At 31.7% G+C, this 22,944-nt stretch overlaps 3 protein-coding genes and 1 pseudogene across 12 annotated transcripts; 3 read left to right on the top strand and 1 right to left on the bottom strand.

Moving 5' to 3' along the window:
* The first annotated feature begins 4,811 nt into the window (after positions 1–4,811).
* LOC11426712 (subtilisin-like protease SBT3) lies at positions 4,812–7,584 on the top strand. Its single transcript, XM_003626546.3, has 3 exons — positions 4,812–5,623; positions 5,740–6,005; positions 6,174–7,584. The coding sequence occupies exons 1-3, from the start codon at positions 4,879–4,881 to the stop codon at positions 7,458–7,460; spliced, it is 2,298 nt and encodes a 765-aa protein (XP_003626594.2). The 5' UTR covers positions 4,812–4,878; the 3' UTR covers positions 7,461–7,584.
* Positions 7,585–9,863: 2,279 nt separating this feature from the next.
* On the bottom strand, positions 9,864–10,373 carry LOC112416754 (uncharacterized). Its single transcript, XM_024771140.1, has one exon. The coding sequence runs from the start codon at positions 10,371–10,373 to the stop codon at positions 9,864–9,866; it is 510 nt and encodes a 169-aa protein (XP_024626908.1).
* Positions 10,374–11,644: 1,271 nt separating this feature from the next.
* LOC25499782 (probable L-gulonolactone oxidase 6) lies at positions 11,645–15,229 on the top strand (annotated as a pseudogene).
* Positions 15,230–17,054: 1,825 nt separating this feature from the next.
* On the top strand, positions 17,055–21,742 carry LOC11425700 (sugar transporter ERD6-like 7). 10 transcript variants are annotated; one of them, XR_005643019.1, is made up of 8 exons: positions 17,055–17,423; positions 17,520–17,589; positions 17,908–18,011; positions 18,578–18,953; positions 19,910–19,953; positions 20,044–20,106; positions 20,239–20,298; positions 21,235–21,742. XR_005643019.1 is itself a non-coding variant. In XM_039827593.1 (6 exons), exons 1-5 carry the CDS (start codon positions 19,855–19,857, stop codon positions 20,587–20,589), a joined length of 309 nt encoding a protein of 102 aa, XP_039683527.1. In that variant the 5' UTR covers positions 18,960–19,854; the 3' UTR covers positions 20,590–20,624; positions 21,235–21,742. The 10 variants fall into 10 exon arrangements, 2 of the variants coding, with proteins under 2 accessions (XP_039683527.1, XP_039683528.1); XR_005643018.1 differs by having other exon boundaries at positions 17,055–17,406; XR_003007148.2 differs by having other exon boundaries at positions 17,883–18,011; positions 21,235–21,729.
* Positions 21,743–22,944: the final 1,202 nt, after the last annotated feature.

Here is a 22,944-nt window from a genome sequence, read left to right on the forward strand (position 1 = left end):
TTGATTATGTGTATGCGTATACGTGTGTGTGCATGGACGTGCGTGGAATTACATGTATTAGTTTTAGTGTGTTGTTTTGTATTATTGTTTTTGGTTTTTTATAGCTTGCTACATGTTTAGCTTTCTATATTTATTTGTATGTTTATATGCATGTTATAACTCTGTATTTGTGCCAATCCTTAAAGTAATGTATGTTTATGACAGCTGTTATTTAAATTCAATCCTTTTCTTTTTAAATGAAAAATTAAAAGGTCAACGATATAATTTTATTTTATTTTACTTTTTTGATAATTTTTTTAATTATGTGATTCGAGCAGACAAATTTAACCTAACGAATCAAACCGAGTTTTTCGTAAACTTTAAATGAGTCGAACTTAAACTAAATAAAATGTTCATTTTAAACTCGAATTTAACCAATTTTTATCGAGTTAAGTCCAGACAAATTCAACTCATCTCATTTACATCCTAGTCTTATTTTGAACAAAATAACTTCAATAGTAATACTACTAGTACAATACAAATGTTGAGTGACAGTTTAGGGGAGTTAAGTGTAGGTAACAATAACCTCTTCTACAAAAATAAATTGAAGAATTTTATTTCAACTTATTAAAGTATGAAAAGCACATACACATTTCTACTTATACGCACACAAAAATTTAAACGTTGTAGCTGGTAACCTATTTTAGGAAAATTATATGAAGTCATGATAATGATTTTTTTATGAAGTGAAATGAACAATCATTGAGTATTTGTGTATTTAATCCATACCATATCAGATTATATGGTGTATTGCACATTTTCCCTTAAGGTGTCATTATATCTTTACTTATTGCAATTGTGTGTCTGATTAAATCAAAATTAAACATAGATTCCCATTTGTGCACTAAGATTAAAATTCCCCTTAATATTTTGTATGAGGACTGATTTGTAATGAGGTAAAGTTTAGTTTTAGAGTGGTCCACCAGCAGGACATTAGCTGCTATGACATCGACAATTATACTATTGATTAAATAAAATAACTTTTTCAAAAAAATCAGTTTTCTGACTACACTGTAAAAGCCCCTTATATTTTATCTATTAAAGAGTCATTTTTTCTTTTTGCATAAGAGTTAAGACTCGTTTGAGTCATTGACACAAAAACTGCAATCTATTTTGGTTTAAGTGAAGAAAAACAACCGTTAATCTGTGGGAAAAAAAAAAAAGTTGAGACATGTGTGATCGCTACATGAACCACGTAAAAAAGACAATTAGTTGTATAACAATAATTAAAAGGCAATAATTTAGTCTTTTACAATGATTAAAAAGGGACTAAGTTACAGGCAAACAAACTAAATTGTTTTGGTTCAATTTTTTAGAATTTAAACATTGAGAGAGAGAGAGAGGTAAAAGAAAATGTTTAAGCTACAACACCATTCTTGTCACCTACACATCTTCGCTATGTTCTTGAATTGGCCTTAAACTCTGCCCCTTTGAAAACTTGTAGGAATGATCATGATGATCCCCAACTGCAGCAGCTACAACACGAGCACGAAGCCTCCCTTTGGAGCATTCTTGAACGATCAAATGGCCTAATTCTAAATTGTCATTGTTTGTATCCACCTTCCCTATTAAATCCTTGAGTTGGCCTTTGGTCATTTTCACCTTGATCGTCACGGCTTGATCCCGAATGCGGTGAACTACCACGGGGTGCACCACTCCCTTGTTGCTCATCTTCTTTCCAAAGCAAGCATTACCCATTTTTACTCCTTTGCAATATAATGAGCTCTTTCAGTTCCTTTGTTGTTGACTAGAAGTAGTTTCTATATGTATAGAGAGTATTGGGGATATATAAGGAAAGTTTAGGAAAGCACGACCACCCTCATTAAATACGTAAACCATTATGGTTGAAAATTTGACATTGATCGGATGAAGGCAATGGACCAAGACCATTATGCCTAATTTGTTGTTCCATTTATGGTTTGCTGTTGTAGCCGCCAAGCTTCTCCTATTTCAATTCTCATTTATTGCTTTCTTTAGTTAAATGCAACAATGGATATTTGTGGTACACCATACAATACACGTATGGGCATTACATTTTTAAAGTCGTAAGTTTTATCAATAACATACTGTATTTCCTCATCCAAGTTCCAACAATACACGGTTTCATTTGACACAAATATTATTTAAAGAAGGGTTAAATTAGTTTTTATTCCTTATAAATATAATTAATTTTGTACCAAAAAAAATATAGTCAATTTTGTTTTTAGTTTTCATGATATAAAGTGACATGTTTTGGTCCTTATAAAAAAATTCAGCACGTAGTTTTGGTCTATTTTTAATTTTGCAATTAACTTCTTCATAAGAGTATGAACTCACTTAATTTCGGATCATTTTTTCTTTCCATTTTTCACTTAGGTAATTTTTCCCAACTTATTGTTCCTCGGCCATGGTAGTTTAATTTTTAAACTTTAATGTAATAAAACAGATATATCAAAGATTATATCGTTTTTATTGATCAACCACAATGTCCTTCCACCAAAATTCTTCTCATTTATTTATTCTCTTTTGATCTCTTAATGTTTGATTCTATTTGTGCTTCTTATTTTCTCAATTCATATAACGTTGCAATATTTGTGCTTTGATGTATAGCATACTGCTTTGAATTAGCCCGTGTTCTGAAAAGCATAGCTGAAACTCTCGCTCCCGATGTATTAATGACCAAGTAGTTTTGCTATATCATGCATTTTACATAAATTTTCTCCCTCCTTTGTAAGTATGGATTTATTTATATAAAATTTTTAAAAGTTTTAGTTCTGGTTTTGCTCACGTATTGGCTATGAGATACTCCGAAATAAATTAATCATAAGCCACCATCTCATGATGTAATAATAAGCACTGTAGCTAGCAAAATGGCTCTGCCACTTTTGTAAAATTAGAAGAATGTTAGTGGTCCGATTAAGAATCACATGACTGTGTGGTTATCTCCAACGCTGGAAATTCAGGTCCAACATACATGGTCCAATATATATACCTTACCTTCAGCTATCTTACAAAGTGGAGCTCCACTAACTTGCAGAACAATTTTTTGACAAGAACTTGTAGAACAATAGTCACCTCTATATTAGGGTTCACAGAATAATGTAAAAAAAAAGTGAAATTCTGCTTTTTATATTAGATTTAACTCATTCTTACAAATTTTATTTGCGTTTGTTTAACACTATTCAACTTGGTGTGTGGATATAACGGTAGGTGACTCTATTTTCATATTCAATTTTTATCTTGAACTTAATCTATCATTACAAATCCTACATTATAAGATGAGTAATGTCACTCTTTATAGAATTATTTCAGACTTTATTCTTATTCTACGTGAGATTTGATTTTTTTTCCAATAGATCTCTTCATCATACCCAACACTATTGAACTTAGTACCTGAAAGATGGCACAATCAAAAAACTTTGATTTAATATAACAAATGCATGTTGGTTTAACTCATCTTACAAAATCAATTTCCTAAGCTGAATTTTTTCACTCTTTATAAACTCATTTTAGACCTTTATTTTACGTGAGAACAAATTTTTTTCCAATACTTAATATACGAGGTCATTTCTTAAAAGTTTGAATTATTATCGTTATCAAAATTACTTAATGATTTCCTTAAAAAAAACATTACTTAATGATTGCATAAGAGTGATTTTTTGTAGTTTGCATCATTTTAGATATGTCAAATCGTGATCCGTATAACGTGTGTGCTCAAGACTCAAGAGTGATTGTAAAAAAAAAAAAGGGGGGGCTCGAGTGATGAGTTTCACTTTAATTTTCATTTTGAAAACCACGCATTTTAATTTAATTCTAAAATTATCAAAATTTTACGAGTTCAATGATCATCATACACATATAGTGTATTTTTTTATTCATAACAAAAGGCTGTGTAAATTTATTCTCGCGAGTTTAGCTCAGTTGACACGGATATTGCATATTATATGCAGGGGCTGAGGTTCGAACTCCAGATAATCCGCTTCTCTACAATTAAATTGTGTGAGCTCTAACCACCTAGCTACTTGACAAAAAAAAAAAAACTGTGTAAATTTTATACTAATTAAACTCAAATTTAATTTATATTTCCTCTTAATTAACGTTTGTACATATTCTTGCGTTGCTTCTCTTCATTTGCTCTAGTTTTCCTTCTCTGTTTGAACATTTGATGGACCAGACCAACAACAACGATGTCAAAGTTTGGAATCAATGTTGGATAATCCTTGCCAAAAAAAAAGTTGTCCAAAATGGGACCAAAATGGTAATCCGTAGCATGGCCACATATGTTTGGCTCTCCTAGAAAAATACCTTCAGACACAAGTTGCAAAGATGGTGACGTCATACAATGTCGGATCGATTAAGCAAGTCTAATAAGGAGAATTGGTTGGTTAATCCATACAAAATTTACTCTGTCTTTAAATAGGTCTTCTCTAATGGCGGGATTGGACCACTTAAATTAGTTACACTTTGGATCGAATACCGAGTTTAAAAAAAATAATTTAAATTTGTATTTTTGTTTGAAATTTTAAGGCTTAGAAAAATTATTCTTCAAAAATGTAAAATGATAATTTAGTGAATTAAATTATAAAACATTTGTTACTTTAGTCTCTCCTCTAAAATAAATTTTTATTAAATTATTCATCAAAATCAATGAAAGATCTACCCATCTTGGTGAAATTGTGTGTTTTTTTGGTGGAATTTCTAAAATTGTGTTGTTAATTTTGTAAGTCAAATTTTGAGGATAAATATGTTGATTTAGTGTGCCTTACCTCTTGGATCTTAATCAACTCATGAATCTCTATTTAAGCCTCCATGGTTTCAACACTTCTGCTTGTGCACTAAAGCCATACCAAATACTCCACCATGGCTTCACATATTCATCACTATCTACTATTATCCTTTAACATAATCCTTCACCTTTTTTCATCTACATTGTGTGATCAAAACTTCAACAACTATATTATTCACATGAACTTATCAGCCATGCCAAAACCCTTCTTAAGTCAACAAAGTTGGTACTTAGCCACCCTTTCCTCACTACTTGACATTACTTCTAACAACGACCAGTTGAGCTATATATTTTCTCCAAAACTCACATATACCTACACTAATGTCATGAATGGTTTCAGCGCAAGTTTGTCTCCTTTAGAGCTTGAAGCTCTGAAAACCACTCCCGGATATATTTCATCCATAAGGGATTTACCTATCAAACCAGACACAACACACTCACCTCACTTCATTGGCCTCAATCCTGTTTTCGGAACATGGCCTACAACACAATATGGAAAAAACATCATCATTGGTTTAATTGACAGTGGAATTTGGCCAGAAAGTGAAAGCTTCAAAGATGATGAGATGCCTAATATCCCCTCAAGATGGAAAGGCAAGTGTGAAAATGGTACTCAATTTGATTCCTCATTGTGCAACAAAAAACTCATAGGAGCTCGATTCTTTAACAAAGGATTACTAGCAAATAATCCTAACATCACTATAACCATGAACTCCACACGTGACATAGACGGTCATGGTACTCACACTTCAACCACTGCTGCTGGAAGTAAAGTTGAGGATGCATCCTTCTTCGGCTATGCCGCTGGATCAGCCATAGGTATCACTAAAATATCTCACTTATTGTTAACTTGATCAACAACGAATACTGGAGGTTTTTATTTATAATACATATGAATCCATATCAAAATTAACCAAATTTATATCGAATAATAGGCATGGCTCCACATGCTCATGTATCCATGTACAAGGTGTTGTGGAAAGAAGGAGCATATGCATCTGATACAATAGCTGCAATTGATAGTGCAATATCAGATGGTGTAGATGTTCTTTCATTATCATTGGGGTTTGATGAGGCACCTTTGTATGAAGATCCTGTAGCTATAGCCACATTTGCAGCTATGGAGAAAAACATTTTTGTATCTACATCTGCAGGGAACAGAGGACCAGTGCTTGAAACTCTCCACAATGGAACACCATGGGTAATATTATCGAAGTATCTCATTTATTGATAGCTTAATCAATAATAAATACGAAAGACTTTGTTTAGACATATGAAATGATTGGTCCATATGAAAGTGAAGTAGATAGCAAGAATAATTAACATAACTCACCCTTTACTAACAATTAACTAACTTTATCTCTAATAGGTAATAACAGTTGCTGCTGGCACAATGGATCGTGAATTTCACGGGGATTTAACACTTGGAAATGGAGCCAAAGTCACTGGTTTGTCTCTCTATCCGGGGAATTTTTCTTCAGGCAAGGTCCCAATGGTTTTCTTGAGCTCATGTGATAATTTGAAAGAACTCATCAGAGCAAGAAACAAGATCGTGGTGTGTGAAGACAAGAACCGAACACTTGCTACTCAAGTGGATAACTTGGACAGAATAAAAGTTGTTGCGGGTGTTTTCATATCAAATAGTTCTGAGGATATAACATATTACATTCAAACTAAGTTTCCATCTATTTTTTTGAATCCAATTAATGGAGAACTTATCAAGGATTTCATTAAGTGCAATACTAATCCAAAAGCAAGCATGCAATTTAATAAAACTGTTTTAGGTACAAAACCAGCACCAAGTGTGGATAGTTATAGCTCAAGAGGGCCATCACATAGTTGTCCATTTGTATTGAAACCAGACATCACAGCACCAGGAACACTAATCTTAGCTTCATGGCCTCAAAATGTTCCAGCAACAGAGCTGCAATTCCAGAACAATCTCTTCAACAACTTCAACTTGTTAAGTGGAACATCAATGTCATGTCCACACGTTGCAGGTGTAGCAGCACTTTTAAAAGAAATGCACCCTTGTTGGAGCCCAGCAGCCATTAGATCGGCTATGATGACAACATCAGACATGTTAGACAACACAAAAGAACTCATCACAGACATTGGTAATGGTTACAGACCAGCTTCACCTTTAGCTTTGGGAGCCGGACATATCAATCCCAATAGAGCACTTGATCCTGGACTTGTTTATGATGCAGGAAAACAAGATTATGTGAATCTTCTATGTGCATTAAACTTCACTCAGAAGAATATCGCAGCCATCACGAGATCGTCTTTTAACAATTGTTCTAACCCTTCTTTGGACCTTAATTACCCTTCTTTTATTTCCTTTTTCAATAATGCTAGTGTTAAATCAAAGGTGATTACACAAGAATTTCAAAGAACAGTAACCAATGTTGGAGAGGAACCAACCATCTACGTAGCCAACATTACACCTATTGAAGGGTTCCATGTTAGTGTTATCCCAAACAAGTTGGTGTTTAAGGAGAAAAATGAAAAGGTGGCATACAAGTTGAGGATAGAAGGTCCCAAAATGGAGGAAAATAAAGTAGTTTTTGGGTATCTCACTTGGACAGACTCGAAACACAATGTCAGAAGTCCCATTGTTGTGACTAGCCTCAACTCAGAATTAACACCCCCATAGAGCTTAAAGTGTTTCCTTGAATATTAATGATTGCTTAGGTTAAGATGAGGATATTATGCTTCTACCAATCCTTGATTTCATTTTTCTCAATTCATGACCAGATCATTACTTGATATTTTTATTATACATTATTGCCTTTCACTTTTAGTCTCTAGATTTTTATTTTATTTTATTTGTTAATCTCCAAATCATAGAAAAACTCACCAACATTACATTGTTTTAAATGTAACTCGACTTTGGTTGCTTAGGCAAAGTCTCATGTTCAAACAGTATAAATTTAAAAAATACAGTTGGAGGGCATAAAAAACGACGAGCCAAATTCATCATAAATAAACAAAATAGCAAAATTTCCTTCCATATCCATTTGAATATCTTAGCTTTACTTATGATAATTACACCCTCTTGTTGTCATTGAGCATCTTGGAGATCCTCATAGTGATTACAACCTTCTTCAACTCTCTTTTGGCATCATTAGATATTTCTCAATATAATGGAAAGAAAAGCCAGAAAGAGAGAAATCATGATTTGCTAAATGACATGCACAACAATTTTCTTCTCTACATATACAGAAATAGATGTCCCTTGTTAAACATATTCAATTTTGCCTCCTGCTTCTAGGGCTCTAAGGAACAATAAGAGAACTCTTGAAAGCGTGTAAAAACAAAGGAGGCCAACAAATAAGGTTGATTCAAATAACCAAAAACATTTTTAAAGATGAACAAATTTGATTCAAAATGCTTCCAATAAATAGAGTCATTTTGAGTAGAATTAGGAAGGATATGGTCGTGCATTTTCTAGGCTATGTTCGGAGACTTTTGAGCAATTAAATTGTGGATGTGAAATTTACCATTGCAAATGAAATCCAAAACAACAACATGGATATTGACAAGTAGGTTAATAGCATTGCCATTAATCTTAGAGAGCCATCAATTAATTGTCTTCAGAGAAATATGATGCTATACTATACTATGTACAATATTGTTTTATTGTAAGATATGAATGTTTGCAAAAAGAAATTTCTAGAGACCAAGATTTTTTATTCGCTGCTTTAATCAATGATAGGCGAGGTTGAATTATTTATTTTCTAGACATGTTTAAGATGTTAAAATATGACTTTACAAAAAAAATATATATTTTGTCAGACTTACAACATATTAATTATGATTTTTTATTTTCCATAATTATGAATTTCTTAAACAATTTATAATTAATTTGTCTCTCGTTTAAAAATTGCAAAACTTCATTGTGAAGATTCTTATTATGTTCTAACCATGCTTATAAAATTAGGGAACGAAATTTGACCTGTGAGTATACGCTTATTAGGAACAAAATTTCAATTTTTGCACGTTTTTGTTTAAAAATAAAAATAAATAGAATCGTCATTGAAATGCTATAAAACTTTGCAAATCGTTTTTATGTATTTTTATATATGTCTATGCATGCATACAGTGAGCTAAAAATTTGATTTATAGGTCGAGATTTTCGTTGTTTAGTTTTTTGAGTTTTTTACGCTTTAAAAATTCATAATTAATTTATCGCTAGTCAATTTTTTTTTTAATTTTTTGTGTAAAGTCATATTTTATCGTTCTTAATATGCATCTAAAAAATCATGTAAAAATATAATCTCTAAGTTGACTTTTTTGGACTTCACGTATATTACAGGGTCATAAATAATAAAAATCTCGAATGACTATATCAAAATATGTGTTTTTTATTTTACGGAATCTTTTTCAAACTTTACTTTTCAATCTTTACTTATATTACATGGACAATTTCAATAATTAAACCAATTATAAATGATGGAAAATCATTTGATAAATGACAGCTAACCAAACACAATAAAATAGTTATGAATGAGGTAGGCTTTAATCGCCTCTTAATCATATCCACTACCAAAACACGGCACTTAAGAATACCACATTATTGAGATGTGCTATTTCCTCCGTCCGTTTTTTATCTTATGATGTTTTTTAATCGCCTTATAAAGGTCACAACTCTTTATAATAATTTTATGGTGTGTTTTTTTCATAAGGTAAACTTTGAAAAAATATATTAAATATACTAAAACATCAAATGTTTTGAAATATAGTTGAAGTCCTAAAACATCAAAAGAAAAAAAATAAAGGGACGTAGTACAAAGAGACAACGCAAGAATAGCAAGAATACCAACGTGGTTATGTTTATAATTTGAGGTGTTCGCGGTGCAATTTAATTCGGTTTTGAGGCTAAAAGTTATGTGAACTGCAAGATAAAAAATATGCGGTTAAGTTTGATTCGGTTGACTTTCAAAATGAAATTCGAACCAAACCAAACCAAATCAATACGATTTGGATTAGATATGTTTTTTTTTTTGGTTACAAAGCTAACAAGTAAAAAAAAAAGAGAAAAAGAAAAGAAAAAGACTTAAGCTCTGGGAAACAAGGTTCCCATGGCGTCTGTCCTGATTAAAGGGAGAAGGTCATGAGGAGGAGTGTTGTGAGAAATGTAATCTGCATTAGAGTTTGCTCCTAGCTTCGCCATGAAGTCAGCGCATTGATTCCCTTCTCTAAAACAATGTTGAATTGAGAAATCTGTAGTGGCTAGAATGTCTTTGATGTCTTGAATTAATACGGCATACACATGATAGGTGGGAACATGTTCAGTGAGTAGTTTTACGGAGAGCATGGAGTCAGAGTAGCAAACCATTTCCTCAATACCCAATTGCACTGCCAGGAGAAGTCCACGGTGAATAGCAGTAAGCTCGGCAAGCAGAATGTCCGTTGTTGCAGCGATGAAGCCTGAGAAACCCGAGATGAAGAACCCTGCAGAATTCCGGATAACACCTCCAAAACCGGCTCGAATAAGTTCACCTAAACAGCTTCCATCCACATTCAGAATAATACAGTTAGTATCATTATTGTTCCAGCGTACCATAATGTCAGATTGGGGAACGGACACAGAGTAAAAGCTAGCTGTGATGGTTTCGGCCGTTTGATTGATATGAAACTTGAGCCGTTGTAGTGACCATGTTTCATGGCTCAGACACATCAAATTCCTGTGTCTCCAAGACCACCAGAGTGCGGCCAGGAAGATGGGTTGTCTCAAACCAGAAGCGCTGTTTCTAACCCAATTGCAAGCGTTAACTTCAGTAAAGAAATCGTGTTGGATTAGATATGTTCGTGCAGTTTTTTCGTGACAACTATTTTTTATTTCCAACTTTAAAATCAAGTTAAAAAGCTAAAAAAAACTCAACATATTTTCACCAATGTTTTAAATTTGATTCAACAATGTTTCCAACTACATGGACTAAATTAAAAACGTGGACAAAAAGTAATTCTATTTTGTAAGAAATGCAAAAGAACAAGATTTTATCATTCTTGAAAAGTTCAAATAGAACATAAATATATTTGTCCCGTGAGCATAGCTCAGTTGGTAGGACAATGCATTATTATATGAAGGGGTCAGGGTTCAAATTCCAGACACCCTACTTATTCACCTTTAAAGATGAATTATAATCACTAGACTACCTCACAAAAAAAAACATAAACATATTTTCTTAAATAAAAAGCAAAAAAGAAACTTAACAAGTGAAAAATATATTCTTTCATAAGAAAAATGAAATATTTATGTCATTTTATAAAAAAATTCATTGAGTTTCTTTGTGTAATAATCTATGTGACATATATTTAATTAATGTTTTTATTATGGTTTTTTTTAGGGATAATGTTTTTATTATGTTGTCGTTTGGCCTGGTTTAGTTTAGATGATAAAATAAAAATTGCAAACTAAACCAAACCACATAGTTGATTAAAAGTGATCCAATTACATCCAAAGTGAATACATTTTTTTTTTTGTTGCGATTTTAATTGGGTTGGTTCGATTTACGGTTTTTCTATTGAATTAGTTCGGTTTTAAAACCTCTATTTATAATTGAGGAAGATACTTTTATCTTAGCATATGCCGAAAATCATGGGGAAGGTGACGCATAAGAATGAGTTGAGATCCTCTCCTATATTTTTGATGTATAAATATTCAATTAATGTCACATATTATAAAAATGTGTGTATTTATATCATGTATTTACTACATAACTATAGTAACGGACATTGTTATTTATTGTAGGAAATGGAGAAGATCTCACCTCGAGAAGAATAGCCTTGGTGTATTTAGTGGTTTGACTATTTCGTAAGGTTTACCATTTTCCCATATGAGATTATTTTCCTTAAGCCAGCAAGCAAGGACAACCATATCATATTACTTTTGCTCTGTAATTATAAATTGCACATCAACGTGTCTGATTGAGAGATATAATCAAGCTCAACTAGCTAGACAATGCTAATTTCATTATGCTCTAAAATTATAATCAAGTTCACTCTCTTTATCTTTCTCCTTGTAATCTATGGAGTGATTTCAACTCCTCCAGAAGATCCAATTAAATGTTCATCAAATAACACAAACTGCACCATCACGAATTCCAATGGCGCGTTCCCTGACCAAAGCATTTGCAAAGCTAGCGAGGTTGTGTATCCAACCTCAGAGGTAGAGCTTATATCAATAGTCGCGTTAGCTTCAGAAAACAACAGAAAAATGAAAGTTGCGACGCGCTTCTCCCACAGCATTCCAAAGCTAACTTGTCCTGATGATGATACCCAAAATGGACTTCTGGTAAGCACAAAATTTCTCAACAATGTGTTGAAAATTGATGTGGATGCAATGACAATAAGTGTAGAGAGTGGTGTGACATTGAGACAGATCATTAGTGAGGCTGCAATATGTAGTGACAGACAATAAGTGTAGTGACTTCTTATAAGTTACACTTTCTATGATCATTTTTGAGTTGCTACATGATGATTTGTCTATCACTTATAATTTCATAGGTTACTTTATTAGCGGTTCGTAGAGTTACTGGTTAATTAACTTAATTTTGATTTCATGTCAATGTATTTCTAGAAGTTAACTTTGTAGACTATGTTTGGATTGATATAATGTGAAATGAGATGGAATGAAATGAAATGACATAATATTTTCTTTTAAAAATTTATTCAAATAAGATGGAATAGAACATATAAATATTCATTCTATCGCATTCCATTGTTTTCTAGTATCTTGCATCCCCAAATCTGAAAGTTATGAGATAGAATCATTGGTTTAGTTAACTTTATAATATATATTTTTTTTTTAGGGATTTATGGTTGTTTAATTAAAATTTTATCATTACTCTTTCTAATATATCTTTCACACATATAACTATCTATAAGATCACATCAAATATAAATGACCTAATAATCATGCATTTACATTTTGGGTAATGATATTTATGCAACCATTTTGTGACAACTTTTAGGACAAACATCTTTTTCTCTATTTTTATTGGTCAAAAACAATGTAGAGAGAAAAAGAAAGCGAAAGAGTAAAAATATAATGAGTTTATGAGAGAGAAAATTGTACAAAAATTATCACAAAATAATTATACTAATATTATTTATCTACACTTAATCATGCAAGGGTTTGAAAGTTCCATGATTCAAATTGGTTGTATACTTATAAAATATTTTATTTCTTAAACTAAAATATTCAATTGTAACCAAGAAAACTAAAATATTCAATTCATTAAAAACAAATAAGTCAACGCATGGCCATCAATAAAGCCCAGATACATGATACGATACAACACTGATACGCCGATACAGGAAAATTTTAAAATTCAAGATACTATACAGCTGTGATACTTCAATAAAAATAAATAAATTTAAACTACATATTAAAACTCAAAAATACAAAATATGGACTAAAACTCAAAAGTAAAAAAAATTGACGTAAAACCTAGACCAAACAGACATAGAAAAACGATAAGACACGGCAATGAAATTGCCTTCACACAATAATCAACAATAGCATCGTTCTCAAACAAACAAAGAGACACAATTAGTCAATTACATATATGATATATCCTAAATATAAAACATCATTACTTAGTCAATTACATATATACCAAATATAATAGAACACATCATGTATCGGTTTTCCACCGCCTATCGCTCATATCCCAAATGTATTTGAAAAGTATCGGATAATTGTTTTTAAAAAAAATAAAATTTAATCGTTGGATACTCTTCTGATACGTATCGGATTCAGACAGGTATCGGTGTATGATACACATGAGATACGGTATGTCATCCATTTTGAAGTATCTAGATTTCAAAGACGGCCATACATGTAAATCACAGCTTTTGCAAAGCCTTTGTTGGTTGCCTACCAGGCTATATATATTTCATGGGACTTAAACTTTCCTCTTTTAAATGGTCATCCTATAATTTTTACTTAGCTCCGTCTATTATATATAGTGAATGAAAATGACTAAGAAAAGAGTAGAGTTTGTATGAGCTATAGAATTTTAATAAAATATAATACGTTTTAATTGTACATAAGAGTAATTTTTAAATAAGGGTAAATAAAAAATATATATAATTCATTTTATTTTTTCTACTTTCTAAACAATGGAAGAGAGACTTGGTTTCGTTCTATCATAAAATACCAAAACAATGAAGTAAAATAAAAACTGTTATATTATGCTCCTCTCTGTTTCACTCAATTCCATTTCACCTTTTTAAAATATCCAAACAAAATCGTAGAGTATAGTAGAAACTAAAATTGATCTGTTTAACATAGTTTTTTTTTTTTTTTTTTTTTTTTTTTACAATTTTTATTAACAGAGGAGCTTCAAGAAGCAACTCTCAGTGTTAATGGGAAGTGCATTGTTGCAAAGTTGCTAACTACAACACTTGTGGGAACTGGTTATGGATTGTCTAACAATGGTATTTTTATTTGTTTTTATGATCACATGAGATACTTGTTATCTTTATCAATACGGAAAGTAAATTTTGATTTTGAAATAAGAAAGTTATTACAATTTTAAATATACATGCATCAAATGCTGTTTTTGTTTTAAATATTTGTAGGAGTCTTTCTTAGGTACCCTATTGTTGGATTCATTAACCGAATGCAGTCATTAGGGACATGTTTAGATAGTTTGGATAATCAAATGGTCACAGCGTGTTCATGGGACTCTAGAATCAAGGGAGAATTCTATCACCAAACAACATTTAGTATTTCCTTGTCAATCGTAAAAAACTTTATTCAAGATGTTCAAAAGCTTGTTGAGTTGGAACCAAAGGCTTAGATCTATACAATGGAATCCTTATGCGCTACGTTACAACTTCTAGTGCATACTTGGGAAACACAGAATGCTGTGGATTTCGACATCACATATTACCGTAGTAAAGATCCATTGACTCCTAGGCTTTTTGAAGACATAATTGAAGAGATAGAACAAATTGGGTTGTTCAAATATGGAGGGTTACCACATTGGGGGAAAAATAGAAACTTAGGATTTGTGGGAGCAATCCGTAAGTATAAGAAAGCAGGTAAGTTTTTGAAGGTTAAAGAAGAGTATGATTCACGAGGTCTTTTCTCTAGTGAGTGGACAAACCAAGTGCTTGGACTTAAAGAAGGGGTGACAATATTAAAAGATGGATGTGCATTGGAAGGGTTGTGTATATGCTCACAAGATACTCACTGTGCACCGAAAAACAGTTACTTCTGTAGACCAGGCAGGATTTATAAGGATGCAAGGGTTTGTAGGCGTGGTGTTAACACCTAAGAAGAAAAACATACCAAGGACGAGCTATGATAGAGTGGCTTGTTGATGGTTATAGCGAGGCATAATCTCCAAGATTTCACGACAATGTAGTTCATAAATACATTTCTTAAATTAAACACCTGCTCTCCCTTGTTAGTGATCATTTGTTAGGGGATGATATTGAGTAGTGACGGATCTTGAGTTTATTTTTCGGGGGTGTCAAATAGTTTTAGAATATATACTAAAACGTTTCAAAATATATACAATATTGTAAATTGGTGTGATGGTACAATTTCATGAAAGTAACTTGAGGGATGCAGGGTGCCATGGGGTTCAAACACGCGACAATTACTTGCTTTAAAGACCACATGACCGCTGGAACACCAATATATTTTTTGTAATGTTATGGCTAATATGCTATTTATATAAATGCTGGGGGGGTGCAGTGGCACCTGGGGGTCTCTAAAGAGATCCGCCCCTGATATTGAGTATGTTATGATGCACTTATCTTATTATGACTATCCACAAGTTTGTATAAGCATTGTATGCCTTATTATGAGACTTAATGAAAAATATAATATATTTTCTTTCTTTTATCTCTAGTTTCTCTCTCTAATTTATGGAGTGTGATCCCTATTCGAATTAGGTCGTATCACTTTTTCACTGGATTTTTTAGATACTTCAATTTCAATATCAAGTAGTAATTCAACTACTGAGTAAGTCACCAATGTCCTTGAAACAATGTGATAATTTTGTAATTTAAAGTGAAAATAGAAAATAAAATAAGATAAAAGTTATTGGTGCTGAATTAGTTTGTTACGAAATTGATGTTTTTTTTATTACGATAGACAAAATAACAATAATCATTAAAAATTCACGCATAAATTGAAGAGTTTGTGGCGTTCGACTAAGCAATTTCAACATTTTTTTGCCAATTTAACTAGGAATTATGAACCCTGATGTTTTTTTATCTATCACATTCTAAATTGTTTATGTTTCACGTTGAGCATAACATTGATGACTATTTTTTAAGCTGATTTTAAATTTTCTCTTGTATTTATGCCAGAACATAAAAGATTGCAGACAAAAATATCTTAATCTATATATTGTTACACACGACTTTTTTTTTTAAGTTTCTTAGGGTGTATTTGGCCTGACTTTTTCTTAACTTCTCTTCTACTTTAAAGAAGAAGCAAGGTCAAACAATATTTAACAAAAGCTCTTCCGAAAATGTGTCACTTATATTTAACAAAGAAAAATTCAATTAAAGGAGCTATTACAAAAGTTGTTGAAATAAACTTTAAACAAACTTAGTAAACAAAAAAAACACTTTAAACAAACTTATGCGGAGCATTTAGCTCTACCTCCATCTTCGATTCCTAGCAAACTCATTTTGTTATTTTATTAGTCTTAATTTTATGTTTGATTCCCCACTTTAATTCAATAACATCTATTATTCAATTTTATTTATCTGCAATGCAATCTAAAAATAAATTATGTCTTTTTAATTTTTTTATTTATTCATACATATATTATTAATATTTTCTTTTTTATTTTCAATTTTTCAAATAAATAAAAAGTTTTAATTCACTAGTTGAATTGATGAAATTCATTGTCCATTTTTTAGATTGGTTTTTTAATACATTAAAATAGAATTTTATAAGAAATTTCGTAATTTAATTTATAAAGGATTTATATTGGTGTAAAAATTTCTCTACTTATATATCTAATAATATTTTAACTTTGTTATACTTTTTTTTTTTGAGAGGATCACTTTGTTATACTTGTTCCTGTATAAAATATTTCACAAAATTGTATAAAGAACATATTTCCACCAATATTTAGCTCGTCTACTTACTATATAGGACAATCTTTGTCCCTTTTTTTGACCATTTTGCCCTTATAGGAGGGCATTTTCGTAAATTAGTAATTTCTCCTTTTCACCTATATATATATGTGTAGTTACAATTTCAGAATTTTTTTTCCCCTGCTTTTTCTAAAAATGCATCGTCCCCTCCCCACTATTCACCATCTTCTCCAAATCTTTCTCCCTTTTCACTCAAATTTGATTCACAAAGCAGCATGCAATTCAAAGATCATGACCCATGTAGCCTCAATTATCTTATGCAAGTTTTATTTTTTTTTAATCTTCCCCTTTCTTGTCCCAGACTGAACCTCACCACCATTCTCACCATTATTGAGATTTAATCAAATTCAACCTTCAAGAGTTATGCATGAGTGATTTTGGAACTGTTTGTGTGTTGTGTTGGTGATCAGAACCAATTAATTGGAGGATGGTACAAAGTAGAGGTTTGGCTGTTAAGGGAGGTAAGGGATTAGGAAAGGTACTTGCTTATTCATTTTCTTCTTCCATTTTTTTGATTATCAATGGTGATTTTTTTACTTTTTTTGGATTTGGGTTGTTGTTTGGTTTTGTCCAGGAAAATTGATGTAGGGATTTCATCGAATTCAACTTCTGGTGAATTGATTAGTGAAAATAGAGAATGTCAGGTATGTGGCCTTTTTACTTGATTTTTCTGAAGTTTGTTTTACATCTGGGTTGGAATTATTTATTGAATTTGATGATGGGTTTCTTCTATTATTCTGAAGTGTCTGTTTGATTATCTGTGGGAATTTTTTTATGTGGGTCAGAATTATTTGTTGAATTGAATAATGGATTTCTTCTGTTTTGGTGATTGGTGATTTTTTTTTTGTTATGAAAAATTCAGTTGTTTTGGTGTTTTTATGAAAATTTTAGTTGATTGATGATTTTGATTTTTGAATTTTTTTGTTGAAAACTTCAGTTGATTGACCCTGCTGATAGGACAGTAGATAGAGACTTATCACTCATTCAAGAATTGGGTTTGAAGTTTGTGTATGCTATGAATACACATGTACATGCTGATCATGTTACTGGAACTGGCCTCATCAAGGTATGCAGTATGCACCTGATGGTAAATTGTGAAATGAAGTTGTCGTAATAGGTGCTTTTGTATATACAAAAACAGTTTCACAGAAATTGCGAAAAATCTTAATTTTATCAAAATACATACCTTGATGATTACATTGGTCGTTAAGTTGTCATAATAGGTGTTAAAAATAGCTTATATTGTGAAAAAAAAACTTAAATTGTGTATGCTATAAGCTATTTTGATGACATTGGCTAGGATAGGTCCTTAAATCTAAATTGTGAAAAATCTTAATTTTATCTAAATAGCTTATAGAAATGGTGTTTTTGTATATGCTATAAGCTATTTTTATAAGTTATATTGTAGAACTTATGAAAATAAACCGAAAAAAGATTGTGAAAATTTTCATAAGCTTTTTTCCACAAGTTCTCCCAAACAGTCTCACAAAACATATGTCAGCAGATAAGCTACAATAAGTCAATCCAAACTAGCCCTAAATAAATCAAGGGTGTATATATGCTTAGTGTTTGAAGTTATGTGTTGTTTCTTTATTTTAATTAACAATTCATCTCTAAATTTCACTGTTTCAGAACAAAGTATTGCAGTGGGCTGCATAATGGCGACGCGGTGAGATGGCTTTGCAAGACGGCGAACAAGCGGCAAGACAGAATAACGATTTGGGTTCTGACCATTAGAAGGGTTGTTATAAATTGGTTCAGCAGCGTTGCAAGGAAGAGAGACAAAAACGTGCAAGGAAGTGAATCGCCCTCAATCTTTCTCTCCATCTTTTTCATTGAATTTGAAATCTTTGAATCAAATATTTCTTGCAATCTGATGCTCAATCAGTCATTGAACTCGAATCTCTGAAACAGGATTCGCTAGCCGCCGTAAACTTCCGGTGATGATCATCCTCAATGTCGCCATCCTTTCATTCATCATGACCGGCTTGAAATTGAGTTGATGTAGGTAAGCTTTATCTTCCGGTGACTTCTGCCGATGTTTAAAAATAAGAATGTATGTAAGCTTTAACATGTGTGTCTGTTATCATTGATCAGTTGTGATCATATCTGTTATGTAACTTATTTGTCAATATGAATAAGGCATTTGACTGCTCGAAGCGATGTGTATGGTTTTGGAGTGGTGCTACTTGAATTGCTTATTGGAGTGGTATTACAGTGAAGTTTATTACACTACATGTTGTCCTATTCTTGAATCCTACTGACACATGGTTTTGCTAATCAAATACTACTTTTGAAATCTTTTTAATGTGTTATTTTGCAATACTACAAGTTCTATTGATCAATAGATTAATCAGACATACTGTCACTTATAATAAATTTAACAGCTTAACCAACTCCTCTAACCTTTGCAAAGAAAATTCTGGCAATGATGTAGGCAATTTGTTGCTTTTCTTATTTGATGAAAAACCAAAGGTGCTGGATTTATTTCAAAGAAGATATTTGCGCTCACTCACTCTAGATAGTAGTTCATTCTCTTGAAGAATGTGTGTGGTGGACTACTAGGTTGAGAGGTGGAAAATAAAGTAGTGGTTGAATATGATAGTTTATTTTCCAGTTCTCATGTTATTATTTATTAAGCAAATCTGAACTCATTTCCATTCAAAATTTTCATCTTCCTATTTTTCTTCATGAGTAGATTGGAGTAGGGCTTATGGTCTGCCAGCAATTAGGGGGAATCAACGGTGTTTGCTTTTATACTGGCAGTATTTTTGATCTAGCATGTACTTAATTCTGTAATTGTATCTCTTCATTCCATGTTTAGCACCATCATACTTTCTTGCATATCACTTTTTGCATGTAAACTATAGCTCAAAATTAAAGCATGTTTTGAAACTTGGATAACCTTCATGAAGCACTCAGATTTTTATTTTGTTTTGGTTTATTGGTGTATTTTTGTCGTAGGATTTCCTTCTGCGACGGGGAGTATAATATACGCTATCCTTCAGGTTCTTATTTTTAAATTAACCAATAATTCTTGGAAGATCTGATTTGTGTTTCCCCCCGAATCCAACTCAATCATGATTTTATTTTTACAGATTGTGATCACGGGTGTTGGAGCAGCCCTCATAAATAGAGCAGGCCGGAAGCCCCTACTTTTGGTAAATTCAAAGCACAAACAACTTATCTTCAAATTTTCATTTTTTTTTTATCTCCGTTTCATGTATGATACTCTTATTCTTTTTATGAAAACATGTATGATACTCTTATTGTTATTTCTTGGTTTCAATTAGGTATCTGGATCAAGATTGGTTGCAGGATGTATATTTACTGCAGTTGCATTCTATCTCAAGGTACATCCCAACTAAGAACATTACAACTTCAAGTTATTATTCCTAATATATATGTAAAATTGATATCCTTGTGTGAGTAACAGGTTCATGATGTGGCTGTGGGAGCAGTCCCAGCACTTGCCGTAACCGGCATATTGGTAAATTAAATAGTTTCTTTTCTGAAAACAAGAGTTGCACTTCGAACTCACCAGTTGCAAAATGTGTCCTCTTAGTAAAAAGACGGCATAAAGTTTGCTAAAAAATTACCTTATGTTGCAGATATTTCCTGTCAGTATTAAAGGGCAGGCATGAAGCATAGCAACATTAGTGAACTGGTTTGGTGCATGGTTATGTTCCTATACTTGAAATTTAAATAGAAAGATTGAGAAAACTGTTAGAAATTTAAGATTCAGGCTGAATTACTTACTGATTTATTATGTGCAGGTTTTCAGGAACTTTCGAGTATTTAGACCATTCAAATCTGTTATAAAATTTGCTTATAATTATTGAAATGTGAATTCTTTCAATCAATTAGATTAATTTAGCTTAAAGGAATTGACTTTAGGTTGTTGTATTCCTTGATTCATCAATGTGTGAATGTTGTCAAAGTGCCATTGTGAAAGATTCCACAAATTACTAATGGTTTAAAGACAGTTAGTATTATGATTCTCTAAGACATTTACCATCATGTGCTCTAAAAAGTTAACTATTGTACCCAACAACAAACCCTTAAATGGTCTTACTGGAAGTTTGAAGCATTACCTTCTGGAAATAATTTGACTAATCGCTAAGAATTCAAGTGATGGGCTAGAATTGGTCCGAATATTCCGATAATGGTTGTTGATTTGTTATTATTTACTACTTGTCTCTGTGGCTACTGTAAAGAGAAGTGATAAAGCCAGTTGATTTTTTACCTTCACTTTCCTGATTTTTCATATCATGTTTGTGATGTAATAGGAAAACCCGCTTTAGATTGGAACACAAGAAAGAGGATAGCAATTGGAGCTGCTCGGGGCCTTCTGTATCTTCATGAGTAATGTGATCCAAAAAACATACACAGAGATGTAAAAGCTGCTAATGTGCTTCTGGATAATGATTATGAGGCTATAGTTGGTGATTTTGGCCTTGCAAAGCTCCTTGATCATGCTGATTCCCATGTCACCACTGCTGTACGTGGCACTGTTGGACACATTGCACCGAAGTACCTCTCGACTGGCCAATCATCTGAGAAAACTGATGTGTTTGGATTCGGCATTCTCTTATTAGAGCTTATAACTAGAATGACAACCCGAGCTTCTTAAATTTGGTATATTATTATAATGTTACTGCTATATTAGTAGTATCTTATTTACAACTAAGTTGATGTGTATAAACATAATAGTATAGCTGGTAATTGACATCAAGTTGTATACTTCAACTCATAATTTATGGTAAGAGATTATATTGACATTAGTTACAAATAAAATACTACGTATTTTTGTAGAATATGCTTAGCGGTTATTTCAACCCGTGCGAAGCACGGGTTTGTAACTAGTTTGTGTTAAAAAAAACAAACAATATTCACCTGGTGATATGAAGTTATATGAATGTGTTAAATTAGGTGCATGTGAAATATCTCTATCAATAATTAGATGCATATGTATAAAAAATAAAAAAATAGTGATAATACCAATTAAATGCATTTTTCAAAAAAACCGATCAGTTAAATGCTTAATTCAATTATGACTACTAAAGAAAATTATAAGTGAAAAAAATAAGGCAAAATTACATTTTTAGTCCCTTAACTTAATTTCAGGTAACAGTTTGGTCCTTTATCTTTTTTTTCATTTCAATTTGGTCCTTTTTGTCCATTTTCATATGAATTTTTAAGTTTAAAATTTATGATTTTCTTTTCTTATGGTCTTTCAATCTTCAAATCTATAATCATCGTCTATGTTTGCATAAGAATATTAGATTTGAAACTTGAAAATGTATATAAAAATGGACAAAAAGGACCAAATTGAAATGAAAAAAAGATAAAGGACTAAATGTGTAATTTTGCCAAAAAATAAATTACCAAACTTTTTAAGCTTAAAGTTATTTTTTGAACTTATAAAAAATAGCTAATACCAAATAACTTTAACTTAATTTACAAAGTTCTTATTTTCAACTTTAGTTTTAAAGTAGCTTCTAAACCTCAAAAAAACTAGGCCAAACACACCCTTATTCTTCTTTCTTTGTCTTTAAATATTCGTAATTCATATCCATTTCTTGGATTTTCAAATCTTTTTATTTAATCATCAAATCATTTTCCTCAATATTCTAACCGAGCAATTTCCTGCACTTTGAGGGTGTGTTTGGTTTAGGAGAAAAGTTGTGAAGAGAGAAATAGGTAAGAGAGAGTTTGAAAAGAGAGAAAAATGTGAGAAATAGGGTAGATTTGATGTATTATTTGATATAAAAGAGATATGAAAGAAATATAAGAGAGAAGTGTTGATTATTATTAAAAGTATCAAAATACCCCTACCATTGACTTATTTTACACATAAAAAATGAAAATGTTTTGAGTTGCACATTTTTCAATAAAGATTAAATTGTAAAAGGATTCCGTCAAAAAAAAAAAACTAAATTGTAAAAGGATGATAGATATACTTGCACCTCTTCCCCATTTATTCGTTTCAATGGGGA

Source organism: Medicago truncatula, chromosome 7, assembly GCF_003473485.1.
Source record: "Medicago truncatula cultivar Jemalong A17 chromosome 7, MtrunA17r5.0-ANR, whole genome shotgun sequence".
NCBI lineage: Eukaryota > Viridiplantae > Streptophyta > Magnoliopsida > Fabales > Fabaceae > Medicago > Medicago truncatula.